The following is a 14,610-nucleotide window of genomic DNA, read 5'->3' as shown; positions in this document are numbered from 1 at the left end:
AGCTGAATGCCTTCTGCAGAGAGAACGTAGCATATTCCAAATTCTTTAGCCAGATGAAGGAGAAACAATTCAACATTTATATTTATTTAGTACCAAGATTCCCTCAAGCTTTATGTAGTTTACAGCTCTTACAATATCAACCTGAAATATCAATTTTAATTTAAATGCAATGTCATTCCCAGAAATGAAAAGATATTTTGTGTTCTGGAGATCTGAGTTTAATGTAATTTAAACTCCTCTACAGCTCTAAAAAAGGACAGAAAGCTCAAACCCAAATTGTTGTATTTGGCAACTTATTTTATGAAACTTTTTCTTCGAAACATATGCACTCATTCAATTTAACTTTTCAAGAAAAAGTTAGTCTAGATTATTTTATTTTACATTTTTTCCACTTTTTATTTAGGAAGTGTTTCCAACCTTAATATTAATTTTTAAAAGAAAATAAGTCTTCAAATTGTTATCCTTGGCTGTACAAATCAATCTTCCTCAAATTAGTAAAGCTATCCCATTCTTCTCTATGAGGCAGAAAGAATCTTTTTAATGCACAGCTATGCATATTCTGTAAAGCTACCAGCAGTCCAAATCTTTCTTCCTCGTACAATACTTCAACAAGCTTACCCTGTTACATTGTACGCTACAATCTCACAGTTCTTACTAGTTTTGTACACCTCATGTAGTCAGCCATGATTTACAGCTAAGATAAATTCTAAGGCATAGATAATAACTACTTAAATGCTTTTTTTTGTTTTTCCTGCAAGACAGTGTCCTCTTCATTTGGGTGGCTGCTAGAGCTCTTTTCCAGTCTTCCACGAGTGTCTTAAAATAAGGCGAGCTTCAGAGACTTAATCCCAGCTTTTAATCACAATCAAGGTGCCGTTGAGATAAAAAGACAGAATTTACTGCCGTTTCTTTATTCCCCCTTGAAACACTTCTAATTTTGCATTTACCTAATAAACTGATTGCAGGAAATTAAACTTGAAAGCTTACCTTTGTGATTGTTACCTACGCATACCCACTGCTTTTGCCTATAAAAGTAACCTGTTACGACTACTGTACAGGAAATTGAAAAGGACTGGTTTTCCTGGTGAGAGTAAAAGAATCCCCTTGATATCTTTCAGTTTGGTTTCTGAATAAACCAAGTTTTTCTTGTTACTGCAATGTGCCTCTTCATCCACCCACTCACAGCAACAGCTGGGCCCACTGACCAACCTAAATGAAACCTCTCAAAGGTACAAAGTTCCCAGATGTTTACAAACACCTGAGACTGAGCAGAGGAGGAGTGAGGTCAGTGCTGACACTACAGGTGACTGGATACCACTCTGGTCTGTGACCAGCTCTGTAGCACGTATACGCTGGCTGACCAGCTGGCGTCAGGCTGGTCACATCATCTTTTGATGAGGGATGCATGAGGGATTAAAGGGCAGGAGAGAGGTATCTTGACTGTTCACAGAATACACATTCCTGATGCAAACCAGCTGACAGTTTCCTAGGGCAACCAGACTGTTCCCAGAGCTTCTGCTAAAGTTAAGAAAAGAAAACCAATAAGCTCAAATTTGTTACACAATCCACTTTTTTTTATTTTTTAGGTATCTGCAAATAACAACAGATGGAAGAAAAAGCTTTCACTGCTTTTAGAATTATTTTCTTTGCCTCTTTTGTTTGTACTGGCTAAACTCAAATACATTGGTATTTTTCCTCCTGCTGACTTAAAGCAATAAAGTTTCAGTAAGGCTATTCTATAAGAGCATGGAAAAGAACTAGAAAGAAAACTTCCTCTTTTTTTATAACAACATTGGAGGAAAAAGTAGGGTTATAATTCAAGTGATATACCCTCATATCTACATTAATTTTTGGTTTTAATTTTCATTAAGTCATTATTGCTTGTGATCCTTCACTAGCATGCAGTTTCAGGAGACCATTGTTGTGGGGTCATGTTGTAGAGGCAGACGCAGAGATCGTGGCTACTGAACCAAGTCTCTTAATTACTGATGATGTTCTGAAAAATATTTAAGGAGACGTATCTCTGGACATTTTGCATCTAGATGTGACCTGCTGCCACCCTCACACGTTGCATGGACAATCCTGGTACTACACAGTGAAGTGGCACACAGTGCTAGTAAAGGAAGATGCCTACGCGAACTATCGCCTGTGGTCTGGATGAAATGTTATATGGAAGCAGGTATTTGGGAGGTAGAGAGCTGTAAATACACAATTAATGCACAAGCTAGAATCACAAAGACCAGAGCTGTCACCCTGAAGAATGTCTTCAGCTACTTCAGATCAAAGTAAGAGGACCAGCACTCTTTCCTTTGGGAAATCAGAAAGCAATGACCAGGGAAGTCCCACGTTCTTTATATATTTCATTAAGATTCTCAAGTTACCACATACCAATTTCATGAAGGAATTGAGAAAATATGAGGAATGTCACTATATTACAAGACAGTGCTCATCTCCCTGGCTTTCAATGTCCAGTGATCTGCTGTACACTTCAAAATAGAAAATTATTTTCAAATAGAACATAGATATCTAATTATGCTATGCTTGACAAAGGAGTCAAAAAGTCTGTTTTGATGGTTGAGGCTAAGTGGATCCAAAGTGGATTGCACACAACTTCCTCCCGTAACAGGTCATCATTCTCTGTGTGGGTTAGGTTACCTGTATTAGATGACAAAGATTGCCTGTATCGTGGCTAAGCACACTCCCATTCAGCATCTGTTGGCAAGCCAAACCTTGCTGGCAGCGCACTGCCTAAAGAACAAATAATTACTTTTTCCTGAAAAAGCTGTAACATGTAAGTCATCATGGTCTCTGAACACTGGGACCAAGCTGATTATTTATAACTGAGGAAGCCATGCACTTATGAAAGCTGTATTTGAAACACCAAAGACCAACTGGGCAAATGTAGGAGCTACAGCTTCAGCAAGAGTCAGTCTAATTCTGCTTTCTGGTATCACCTTACCTCCAAATGAAATCTCTATTCAAAGAACAGTGCTTTATCACAAGGTAAAAAATTGATAACCAATTTAAAATCAAAACATAAAACCTTCCATTTTGGCCACATTGATATAGCCAGAACGCTGTTCTCTGCTTCATTATTTGGTTTTAACCTGAGCTCTTTTTTGTTGTGAAACTACAAAAGATCCTCACGTAGTCCGTTTATAAAATGGCCTAAGGTGTTGAGGAGGTATCAGGTGATTCTCTGATAGCTACGCCAGACACACAGACGCGTGCTAAACCAACTTGCTGCTCTTGAGGACCCTAACTAACAAGCAGTGCAAAATACCCTAAAACCGAAATGTGCAGGGCATCCAGAGAGTTTATGTGTCAATTTTTTAAATTCATCTTTTCAGGTGTCATTAAGTCATTAAACACAAAGGATTACACAGTCAAGTTCTTGAACATTTTATAGGCTTGGGGTTGGAGAAATCTGACACAAACTCAGAACTTGTCAAGGGTTCATGATACAGGAAGCAAGATTGCATGGGTCTTCACTATAAAGCTCCTTTTCAACATGCAGAAGAAATCCATCCTGAGATTTGGTTACAAACATTGACCTTCCAGAGTAAAGGATTTCCCTATAAATCTTAACGGGACTAAAGGCAAAAATGGCTGAGGTAGAAGGTACTATAAAACAGTATTTCAGTTCTAACATATAAGCTGATCAAACTTACTCTCCAACTCTACTGTTAAAACACATAATTTGTGTAAGTACGTTGACTTTAAAAGAATTAGTTAATGAAACGTGCTTCCAACTTTCTGAATCACCAAAACTGGCAAACGTATGAAAGTGCTTCCAAAGCACCTTTCCAGACAGCGCATTGTCACATTTTTCAGAAGAGGCCAGCACATTATTTCAGAAGTGATGCTTTCACTATTACCAGCTGTAATGAGCTTTAAAAAACAAACATGCACGCACTCTGCCCCCAAGCCCAACAAAAGCAACCAAAAACCCCACAACTTTGCAATGTACATTTCATTCCAGGCTCCTCACAAAAGATTTTGGCCAACAGAAGAGGGCTCATTCTCCTTTACAACCTCAATGCTATTTTGCACCTTTGCTCTTCAGAGTTTTTTTTGCTATATGAAGTGGGTCCACTGGGCAATTGCTTCAGTCCCAGGACTAAAGGACTCATCTTATGATCTGGATGTTTGACAGATAGTTTTCAATAATAATGGAAGGGATAAAGCTGCAAACTATTTCAGTTAGATTTAACAGAGAGGTTCAAACAAAAGTAATCTGAGCCCAGGTGACCAGGCAAAGCAGGCACACTTTCTTAACAACCACTTTCAAAGATGAAATTTAAAAGCAACATCAATGTATGTTAGATACCAGAAAATAGAACCACTAGGTGCAAATCCACAGGAAACCTGGATTTATTCATTCTACCACTTTAGGAACTACTTATTTAGCTTAGGAGAATTACTGTACATGAGCTATCCAAAGGTAAATAAGTAGTTCTGATAGCACTAGAAAAAGCAAATAAGACTACTGTTGAAATTTAGCACTGACAATGGAGCAGAAACTAAAACCAGACTTCCAAATTATTATTTTGCAGAGGTCTGAAAGGAATGGGTAAAGGGAAGGGACAGACTGATATCATGATCCTGCAAGTTTTACCTCATTAGAAAATCATTCTATAAAATCAAAATGCCTTACTTCCATCTTCTTTTTCTATCACTGTCTGAAATCACCTCCCTATTGCCACCTGAGACTCACTTGGCAAAAATATTTTGAAGTGAAATGAGAAGTGGGAGATGTCCATTGTTTTCCTTAGCAAGGGATAGATCAAATACATTAATTTTTCCAAGCTAAGAAACACAGGGTTTTCCCATCCCTGTCCAGAATAAAACGGAAAAACCACAAAGTGAAGTAAGATGGACTGTAAAGCCTCTTGAGACAATTTACAGGTGGGACTCTATAACTTGCCACCCACAGCAGGTATAAAACATGACCTTGACAGACACCACTGCTTCAGATAAAGACAATACTTAATAATCCAAATGATCAGCTGTTGAGACTGAGCATCACTTTTGGTCAAAGACTTAAACAGAAACAAACCCAAGAATCCCTCAGCTCTCCCCCACTTTCATTGAAATGAACACAGACACCAGCCTAGTACCCGACAGCTGCCTCCAAAAGACATTTTCAACTTGAGCCGTGGAGAGAGCAAGACAGAAGAAAGGGTGTGCAAGTGTTAGATGCATGACTGGTTAGAAGCTCAAAGGCAGAGCTGCAGCCCACAGCTAATATAACAGAGCAAGGAAATTGCAACTCAGAAGTTCAGAGCATGTGTGTGCAATACAGGTGAATACTACACGAAATAGAAATTGTCACAATTTTTTTTACAGTTTGGATGCAAATGGTAACTGCTGCAATCATAACTAAAGACAGCAATGACAGACAAATGGTCATGTAGGCAAGATGTGACTACAGCACTATAAATATTGACTTTTTTAGTCAACTCTTCTGAGAGTTTCTTGGATTCTGAAGCAGGTTAGAGTATTACAGAACCACAGAACAGTTGAGGTTGGAAGGGACCTCTGGAGGTCATCTGGTCCAACCTCTCTGCTCAAGCAGGGCCACCTAGAGCCAGTTGCCCATGTCCAGATGGCTTTTGAGTATCTCCAAGGATGGAGACTCCACAACCTCCCTATGCAACCTGCTTCAAGGCTACATCACTCTCACTGCAAAAAAAGTGTTTCCTGATGTTCAGATAGAGCCTCCTGCGTTCCAGTTTGTGCCCATTACTTCTTGTCTTGTCACTGGGCACTGCTGAAAAAAACTCAAACCTGTCTCCATCCTCTTTGCATCCTCCCTTCAGGTATTTATGTATCTTGATGAGATCCCTTTGAGCCCTCTCTGCTCCAGGCTGAACAGTCCCAGCTCTCTCATCCTTTTGTCAGATGAGAGATGCTCCAGTTCCTTCATTATCTTTGTGGCCCTTCATTGGACTCTCTCCAGGATGTCCATCTCTCTTCAGAACTGGACACCGGCCTCCAAGGTTTGGCCTCACCAGTGCTGAGTAGAGGGGAAGGATCATGTCCCTTGACCTGCTAGCAATACTTTGTTTAACGCAGCCCAGGACACCATTAGCCTTCTTTGCTGCAAGGGCACACTGCTGGCTCATCTTCAACTTGGTGTCCACCAGGATGCCCAAGTCCTTTTCTGCCAAGCTGCTTCCCAGCTGGGTGGTCCCAGCATGTACTAGTGCATGGGGTTGCTCCTCCTCAGTTACAGGACTTTGCATTTCCCCTTATTGAACCTCACGAGGTTCCTGTCAGCCCATTTCTCCAGCTTGTTGAGGTCCCTCTGGATGGCAGCATGACCCTCTGGCATATCAGCCACTCTTCCCAATTTGGCATCATCAGGAAACTTGCTGAGGGTACACCCTGCCCCATCATCCAGATCATTAATGAAGATGTTCAACAGGACTGGACCCAGAATTGACTCCTGGAATACATCACTAGTCACTGGCCTCCAAACAGACTTTGTGCTGCTGATCACCACTCTCTAGACCCAGCCATTCAGCTCATTTTCAACGCAACTCTACTTACACAGAGCTCTAAGTTACGCAGGGCTCTGAAAGGCAACCTACTGTTGAAACTTGATACACTGCAAAATAACAATTTTTGCTTGTATTAATTATTTTATCAGAATCTGGATGCTAACAGAGTCAATGAGTTACACTACAACATACACTAAACTAGCCACCTAACTTTCCTTAGTCAGCAAATTGTCCTTACAGCAGCAATAGGAAAATCGGTAAGGTGGTTACCCTCCCCTAATGTCTTACCTGCTCCAAAATAATGCTGAGAGATGTAGCCTCTCCCTGGCTTCACTGGCACTCACACAGTAAGCCAGACAAGAACATTAGTTCAAATGAAAATTTACTCTGCAAAAGAATTGCAAAGAAACTCCTCACTCCCAAACAAGTACACTGAAACTGCTTATGTTGGTACAAGAGTGCTTCTTGCGGTGGCAGCGCTGGCTTAATGTTTGTGGAACTATAACCCAAGATGATGCCAAAACTAGTTAAACTTCTCCAATTACACAGGAAGTCTCAGAATTTACAAGAAGTGAGAGACTTATAGAGAAGAATCAAGCGTTTAAACTATAGATACATAATATTTAAACAGCATCTCTGGCTATTATGAATCCTCCAATTGTGGAAGAAATGAAATGGTGTTCTTTATCTTGTTGCTGATTTGGAGTTGTTCAGTGTTTGGCTAGCACTGTTTTATTATTGTAGTAAACGAGTAAGAAGAGCTGTAGTATGGAGCAAAAGGCAATTTCCAACCAATTTAAGATTTGTGTTCAATGTCTAGCTAACAACTTCACTGATGCATGAAAGCAAAGCAGAGTCCAACTTCAAAGGTTGAAAGCTAGCATGAATTAAGTGTCCCATAAGCCACCCACTCATTACGGACTACAAATGCAGGCAGACACCCCAAACGGACACTTTTTTTTCCCTACTTTAAATTTCAGTTACTTGAAGAAGAAACAAAACTTTTTAAATAAAACTTTTTAAACTTAAGTTCTCCTCTTCCCGTAACACCTTTACACTTCTTTTTATAGTGTCAACAGCCTAAAAACCAATGTTTTCAATAATCTCATGGCACTGCCTACCACACCAATGACTTCCAGATCCCAAGATCTGAGAAACCTGCATTTAGACCTTAAAGTTAATAGATCCACACTCTGATCATTCCAGCTTCACTAGAGATGGACCACAAAGAACTCATTTTGGTGTCAGAGTACTGGCATGATTGAGATGTGCTTTTAGATAGCATTGATCTCATTTCACAGTCTTCATTTTGGTCAATTAACCTAACAGAAGTTCAGGTACCTGAGTGAGAAAGACACTTGTTAACAGGGAGCACAAAACATTTTTATCCATCTGCTACTTTCTTCTTATCTGAATCACAATGGCACACAGCAAGGCTGATGTAAAAAATTGCTATCAGATGTCATGGTTGTAGAAGTAATTCATTCACCTTAAAAGACTAATGCCATAGCTTTTCATATAGGAAACAAACTTAGTTTACACACAATTTCTCAATCCTGCGCACACAGTAGAATCACTTTTGTGCCTACTCAGAGCACGACAACAGCGCTACGCTTGTAAGGTCAAACCAAAGTACACTTCGGACACATGATATGCACATGTAAAAGCTGGAATTGTATTTTAACCAGCAAGTTAGGTTAGCATTACATAAACTGTGCACTGCACAACGTTTCTTAATCAGGGAGTTGACCTTTACATTTTACTGCAATCTGAAACAGAGGAAGCCCTACTGCTCAACCATTCAATCTGAGATGTTTTCACTCGACTTTCCAGAACACACGCACACAACTCGCGTTATGATTGATACCCTTCAGAATAGGAAAATGTGTTCCTGAGGGACTTAACTTGAATAAAGGAGTCACAAACATGACAGAGATGAGGAATACTAGCACAGGAAGTAAGTTATAAAGTGACCGGTAATACTATGTGTGAGCAGTCCTTCAGGCTGGAGACAAGTATAATGCTTCTTCAGGCACCTGAGGATTACAACTAGCCCCATTAGGAAATGATTAGGAACATTACAGCTGTCAGATGCTATGCACACACATGTTTTACATATCCATTTTCATTTAAACACCTGGTTTGTACACACAGCTAGGCACACATCTCCACTGGCCTTTTGATAATCAGGGACAATGTTCAATATTGTTATTTAATTGAAAACTGTCTCAGCTGAAACACTGTGCTGTGATACTTACTACCCTTCAAAGCAGCACAGCCTTCGTGACATTTTTTTTACAAGTTCTCATGATGCAAACAACTACAATTCATTGAGAATCCCTTCATATCAAATACTAAGCTACTTATACCTCCCTCCAGTCACGTGTCATTTACAAAGTTATTTTTAAGACCATCTTGGATCCAAAAGCTTATTACAAAAACACAAGCACTGCTGTACAAAAATTAAACCACTGAACGGTTCTTGTCCAATCTGGCATGTTCCAGCTCTTGACTTCCCTATGTATTTATTTCTTCTACCCTATACAGTATCCAACTTCAACCCATAAATTGTATTAATTCGCATCCAAGCTGGATATGATTCGTTATAATGTCACACACCTTATGCCAACGCACTTTGCAAATTAAAAGGATACTCAAACAGAGCACTATTCCAAATCTCTTTGTTGCTTATTTGTTATACTTCAATACCTGGAAGCCAGAGGTGTTCTTATGATTTCAGCATATGGCGGGGGGGGGGGGGGGGGGGGGCAGCGGGATACAAACACAAAAAACAACCCACAAAAAGTCAATCTTTGATTCCTCCCTTTAAAAAAAGTCAGAAGCATCCTCTACATTCACCCAAGAGGAGACAAGGTGAAAAGCAGCTGGAGCAGCTTGGCCAGCAGAACATGTTCACTGAACTTTGGCCTTCTTGTTCATAAGATGTCTTTAGAATTTCAGACTACAACTAAACTTCAGCTACGTCAAGTCTGCAATGCGCACAGCGGGCAGGTGCCAGGCACACATCACAGTGCCACTTGAGTGACAGTCACTTCAGTCCGTCCCTGGTCAGGTCTTGGGAACACTGCTTGGAAAACCAAGAATTAAAGCAGCAAAACCACTATCAAGCACTTGCATCCTAATTATCTCTTTGCAGCTGTCAGACTCCTCCAGTATCCACCACCATTTTTTACATACTCTGTTAAAATCTTCCCACGTTTCTATAACCTAAGGGAATAAGTAGTATCCAAACACTTCAAAGTTTGCCCTCATACTGCTGCACACATCTGATATGCTATTTTGAATACATACACCTTAAAATCATGCTCACGTGAGCATTTTCTAAATGTATTTCCCATTCAACGACAAATGTATTTTCAGTTGTCAAATCTATCTCACCCCAAAACATGCCTATGGATCATTACTATGGCATTAATTGAAAGTCAGAATCAAAAATTCTAAACCCTTATAATAAGAACCATTTCCCCATAGGAAATTTCTTCCTTCCTATTAGTCTGATTTGCGCACAATTGATGAGTGACAAACAATACCCTGCAGTTTGTTAAAGTGCTGTGTAACGTAATCACATAATTAAGATTGTCCCGATGTTGTGTGTATGTAAAAGCAAAGTTAAAATCATGCTTCAAACCAAGGTATTACATTACTTGCCTTCTGAATGCTTAACCGTGCAATCACTAAGTTATCTTTGCTTAAAGTATTTAATAATCATATGTCTGGGTGGAGTCTAATAGAAGGCCAAGCTATTACGTGAAAAGTAAAAATAAAGACGTGTGATTTGCCATGTACTTATGGCCAGTGACTCAACACATCACTATTCCCTTCTTCTTCTCCTGACTTCTACCTTTTCCCTACAAACTTTCCTGGGCAAATGGCATCGTGTGCTACAGCTGCATTCAGCCACGTGTATGTTGACAGACTCAGTTCACCTTCAGTCTGTCATAAGAAGCTGGATTCTACGTGCCCTGCCCTTCATGTGAACAATAATTGTGATCTTCTGCCATTTGTCAGATGTTGATTTCCATGAAACTAAGGACTTCAATCTCTTTAAGACCTCTGTCACTGGCAAATTTGATAGAAATTGGCCAGAGAGTTAAAATTAATAGGCAGAGAAGGAATAGACAGAGCATGTCCATAAGCCTTCTTTCCTTAGGAGACCAAGCTGAAAACACAACCAACAGGAAAAATTAGTTTCCAGAAACCAAATTCTAAATAAAAAAGCTTAACTTCCACACTGTACTCTGGAGCTGACTAACTTCCAGGTTGAGATGTCACACAACAGGAGCACACAGAGGTGATGCACAGCACATTCTCTGTCCTGGGCTACGCTGAAAAGACATTACAGTTGAGAAACAGTGCCCACATTTTGCTTTCTCTGAAGCTTCCTTTCTGAACAGCAATTTGTGGTCAATTGTCTCAGATCCTCACGATTTCAAGACGATAACACCCCACTCTCCAAACCCCAGGTGCCGTCATCACTACACTTTCCCCGATTACACGCACCAACGCTTAGAGACCTCATCCACGCGGGCCAGGGAGATGGCCAACCCTCACAACCATAGCAACAAAACTTCTCCGGAGCAAAGCCCGGCCACCGCCACCACCACGGTGCCTGCAGGAACACCCGAGGGGCAGCAAGCAGCCGCACCACAAAGGGCCGCCCGCACTCTCCAGCTGCGTCTCCGCGGGGGGCTGCACCACCCCGGCCTGTTCCGGCTCCGCAGCCCCTACCCAAGCCGTGCCCGAGGCCCCCCACGGGCAGGCCGGGCCCGACGCACCTGGGCACACTGAGCGGCGCGGGCAGACAAAGGGGCGCCGGCCGCCCCCGCGGCGGTACCGCCACCGGCGTCCCGGGGCGAGAAGGGCGGGGAGCAGCCCCTGGCCCAGCCCAGCGCCCCGTCCTTCCCCCCGCGGCGGGGCGGGGAGGCCCGAGGCTGCTCCCAGAGATGGGGGAGAGGGCCCGCGGCCCCGCCGTCGCCACGGTGACAGGGCCGAAGCCCCGCGTGCACGGGGGGGGGGCGTCCTCTGCCAACCGCCTCCTCACGGCAACGGTCGCCGCGGGGGGAGGGGCGGGCCGTGGCCACCGGCAGCCCCAGCCCGCGCCCCCTCAGCCCCGTCCCCGCTGCTGCGGCCGCTCCCCGTCCCGCCCCTCCTCTTCCTTCCCCCCTCCCGCTCACCAGGCTCCGCTCTGAGCGCAGGCAGCGGGCCCACCCCCGCGGCAGCGCCCGGCACTCACAGGAGGGCTGGGCGGGCTGAGCAGCGGCAGCCCCACCGCGGGGACCATCCTCCGAGCGGACACCCCGTGTCAACGCGCTGCCGCTGCCTCCACTCCAATCCCCTCCCGCGCAGCGTACCCTGCTACTTACACGCGCGGCCCAGAGCGGCCAATCCGAGCGCACGGGTCGAGCCCCCTACGCCAATCAAGAAGGCCGGGACGGGGAAGGAGTTGCCCGCCGCAAAAGGGAGGTGCGGAGCCGGCACAGGCCAATCGGCACCACAAACATTGGCGGAGCGACCCAATCAAAGGCCACAGAGGTTGAGATTGGCGTGCGGACCGTCAACAAGTTGAGGTGGCCGAAACAGGAACTGCCGGAGACCGGCACCTCAGCCAACCAATGAGAGAAGAGGGAAGGGGAGCACGAAGGGACGAGAGGCGGGCGGAAATTCTTAAAGGGGAAGCGGGCGCGTCGATGCTCTGCGTCGCTCTGCCGTTACCTCAGCGTCCGTTTGAGCCGCGTCTTGCCCGGCCGCTTAGAAACCGCCCGCTCCGCCTCCCCGCCGGCTGGTAGCGCTCCTTCACCGCCCCGCAGTCCCCGCCGCTCGGTCCTACCCCGGGGCCGCAGCCCGACCCGCCGGCGGCCGTTTGAGGCACCGCGCCTGCCGCGGAGGAGGTTGAAGAGGAAGGGCTGCCGCCCTGGGCCAGCTCTGGGCAGCTTAATAAACCTCAGTGACGGAACAGCACACGGCAGGTAACAAACAACCGTGTATACGTAACGTTTCTTTTTTTTCAGATGTAAAATAATTTTCTGTCGGAATAGCAGCACGACGGAGGTGGCATTTAAAAAGAAAACTTTACGAAGCAGCTGTTAGTAAAGGCTGAAGGCTGAATCCAGCTGCTCAGGTGCTGAGAATCATCCAAGTGAAGCTAAATCTCTGTTTTAGCTAGATAGACTTCACTGATAACACTTACACATTGAGATACCATCCCCCTTTCCCTGCAATAAAAGTTCTGGAAAAGAACTGAAATTAAAAAAAAAAAAAAGGCAACGGGCTAAAGATTTTCCAAATCATAAATAGCAGCTAGCTGTTTATTAGGAGCCCAACTTCTGTGACTGTGATTTGTTTGCTATTATTGATTCTTTAACAGAATGGGTTGCTTCAGTACAAGCTTTATGACACACTCTGCTTATTTAGTTCCTGGGAGTAAGACCCTTCATCCATCTTCCACATTTCTGAAGCTCTGATTTAATTAAAGTGTTGTTTCTCCTGCTAAATTAGAGACTCTGAATCATTAACAACTCCCCGCTACATCGGTTTGTACTTCCTGCTGACACCTCTCTAATTCAACTACTAGTTATAGTAAGGTAGTTTCCAGCTTCAGTGGTTTCCTTCCACAGATGTTCTGCAACAGTTGTTTTCTGGAACTCTTTTAAAATGTATTTTACAAATACAAACTGTGTTTTACAAGTACATCGTATCTCTACTCACCCGTAGTTGATATTGGAGTTGCAAAGCCTCTTTTCTGAGACAACCTAAAAAGGCAGAGCTGTAATGCTTAGGCTTTATAGAAAACGTAGATGCCCTTTTCCCAGAAAGCCTCTTGTATCCATATACCTTCCTAAAATATAACATAATATAGAGCAGGAACAAGCTTCTAAAGCAGTGTCCAAGAACTCTTCTGCTGCTGAAATGAGTCATAGTAGCAATTACATGTGAAAAAAACACCTTTTCATTTTGAATAGCTGCTGCTTGCAAAATAATCTCGCAGCTGACATTGTCGGTGGAAGATTCATTTGCCAGCTGTGAAGAAATTTAAGGCCCTAGCTGGTTTTGCAGAGAAATTTGAAAGTTACCATAAATAGCAACTTCACAGCGTAAATGCACTTTTTCGGTTTTCGTATTTTTTAGTTCCAACATGACATAACCAAACTGGAAGAGAAATGAAATCCTGTGCTCTGTCAATTTATTCCAATACAAACTGAGTTACTTTCCCCCCCTCTTTTAAAGGGTAGTGTGCTTTTTCAGTGAAGATTTTCACTAAAAAGGCACCACTTGTCCAAAGCTGCAAAACGAAGTTTTACCTTTTGTCACCCTATTGTACCCTGGAGCATTTGAGCTCAAATCTTCAGATTACTAGTACAGTGTTAGATATCTGAAATACAATAGTAAAAATCAAGCAGCAGGCAAAACTCCACTGGTGAAGTCATATATAACAGGAAACTGGTGACCATCAGTAGTCTGTTTCTGGTATGGAATATAGTCTAGCAATTATATGGCAAGATAGCTTAAAAAAACCCAAACCAAACAGGTGTTGCACAAATACTTAGAGAAGCTCTACATTGAGATGATTTGTTGTTAGTGTGACAGGTGAAGAGTTTCTGCAGCTTTATTTTAAAGTCTTAACCAAAAATAACTTGAATGCATTTTTTTGAATGAAGGCATAATACTTGGCTGTAGTGCAGGTTTGGATTCAATAAATTAGTGAACCGTAATTGCCTATGTCTGTATGATGTGATACAGCAGAGGTGATCATAAGACAGGTCAGTGCATCTTTCCCCAGGTGCAGGAGTTTCTTGCACTATGAGCCATATACATGCAAGTTGAGTGAAAGAGAAAGCTGACAACTCACTTAGCAGCCTAGAAAGCTTGAGATGGTATTGCCACAAAGCCTTTAGGCAAAAATGGTAGTAAAACTGAATGCTTTTACAGTACTAAAACACTGGGGAGGAGGAAAGAAGGCAGCATAAGAAGAGAGGGATAGGGTAACCTTTCCGTCATCTGGTTTAACTAATGCCTCTTTAGGGGCAAGAGAAAAGGACATAAGGCAACAGTCATGCGTCCCATACAAAGCATCTGGACTAGATGG

The 14,610-nt window shown here is 43.0% G+C and overlaps 2 protein-coding genes across 4 annotated transcripts in view; one reads left to right on the top strand and one right to left on the bottom strand.

Moving 5' to 3' along the window:
- The window catches only part of USF3 (upstream transcription factor family member 3), a 37,896-nt gene extending 25,686 nt beyond the window's left edge, over positions 1-12,210 (bottom strand). For 2 of the 3 annotated variants that reach the window (XR_012837433.1, XM_075764510.1), the window contains exon 1: positions 11,761-12,210. Coding sequence is in view for 1 of the 3 variants with exons in the window: in XM_075764510.1 (XP_075620625.1) it covers positions 11,761-11,808 (48 nt within the window). In the remaining 2 variants the exon portion in view is untranslated. Of the gene's footprint in view, positions 1-11,701 lie in introns of all 3 variants that reach the window. The other variant, XM_075764534.1, reaches the window with a different exon arrangement.
- Positions 1-14,610, top strand: part of ATP6V1A (ATPase H+ transporting V1 subunit A) — a 219,842-nt gene that overhangs the window by 147,028 nt on the left and 58,204 nt on the right. The gene's annotated exons all lie outside the window — the stretch shown is intronic.

The sequence above is a fragment of the Balearica regulorum genome, chromosome 1 (genome assembly GCF_011004875.1).
Source record: "Balearica regulorum gibbericeps isolate bBalReg1 chromosome 1, bBalReg1.pri, whole genome shotgun sequence".
Classification (NCBI taxonomy): Eukaryota; Metazoa; Chordata; class Aves; order Gruiformes; family Gruidae; genus Balearica; species Balearica regulorum.
This window is presented reverse-complemented; position numbering and strand designations above follow the sequence as displayed.